General features: G+C 48.5%; 1 protein-coding gene across 1 annotated transcript in view; it reads left to right on the top strand.

The window, feature by feature from the left end:
- LOC142767144 (protein cycle-like) overlaps positions 1-400 on the top strand; it is a 21,674-nt gene extending 21,274 nt beyond the window's left edge. Inside the window, 1 exon segment of the mRNA XM_075868367.1 lies at positions 108-400. Within this exon segment, the coding sequence (XP_075724482.1) occupies positions 108-280 (173 nt within the window). The 3' untranslated portion in view covers positions 281-400.
- Positions 401-1,140: the final 740 nt, after the last annotated feature.

Raw genomic sequence — 1,140 nt, 5'->3', positions numbered from 1 at the left:
CTTTCTCATTTGTGCTTCGCATATCACGGATTCCCACTGTACGTGGGATCTGCCAATTTTTTACCCCAGTCTTGCCTGCAGTTTTACGTTCTGCTTCTTCATCCTAGATCTGGACCTGGTGAACTGCTTCGTGGGTAGGAACATCCTGACTGCCAGAAGTCAGGGCAACAGTGAAGGGCACGACGAGGCGGCCATGGCGGTAATCATCAGCTTGCTGAAAGCGGATGCTGGACTTGGTGGGCCGGTGGACTTCAGTGGTATGCCGTGGCCCTGGCCTTGAAACACCCGTTCGCATTCCTGTTTACACGGACCTCTCGCGAACCATTTCTCGCATTGAACAGAGAAGAATAGATCATCTACGGACACTCATGCGAAAAACATTGCATCTAGTCTGTATTAACTGTGAAATGTGTGTACGTTACCGCACAGAATTGTAAGTCACGCTTCGGTAAAGACCGAGCCCAGCAGGAACCGTTTCAAAGAACTGACGTCCATCTCTTCCAGCGGGGTTCGCGGTAAACCACGTCGCGTGCTTGTCGTAGAGTGCTGGTCTTATTATTTGAACTTCCTGCGTTTTAACAGCGAGTTCTACTTCTCTACAGCGATGCTGGTTGGGCTCCACTATTTCCCTGTCTACAGATAGACGTGAGACCATGTCATACGGCCGCTTCGCAAGCATCGTTAAGATAAACTCTATACCCTTGCTGCGCGTTCCCTGAATGCGTAAACGCACACATTTGGAATTGTAGGCCTCAGAAAAAGATTAACTATTGAGCACTCTGGCGAAGCACTGCGCTGACAGTGGTACAGATCACTTGCAATCGGACTGGAGCAGGTTAGAAGATGCTTTTACAGTACTCGCAAAACAGGCAAAACAAGTGTCTGATTTACCTCGTTTCTTCGTCGTCTTCTTTGCAAAGCGTCAGCCGATGCCCATACTGTGAGTCCTCAAAGGCACGTGATCTGATGCGTGCTTTGGCTGACACGCAGTTGAAAGTGATAGAGGTACAATTCTGTGTATACGCATCATGTCATATTCGATAAGTCTAGTCATCACTGCCATGTTGGTGACATGATCTAAGCTGTGATACGACGGGATATACCGAAACACCACCCTACTTGCGCCAAACGTAAATAAAG

The sequence above is a fragment of the Rhipicephalus microplus genome, chromosome 1 (assembly GCF_043290135.1).
Source record: "Rhipicephalus microplus isolate Deutch F79 chromosome 1, USDA_Rmic, whole genome shotgun sequence".
NCBI classification, from domain to species: domain Eukaryota; kingdom Metazoa; phylum Arthropoda; class Arachnida; order Ixodida; family Ixodidae; genus Rhipicephalus; species Rhipicephalus microplus.
The sequence above is the reverse complement of the archived record's forward strand: the minus strand, read 5'-3'. Positions and strand labels throughout refer to the sequence as shown.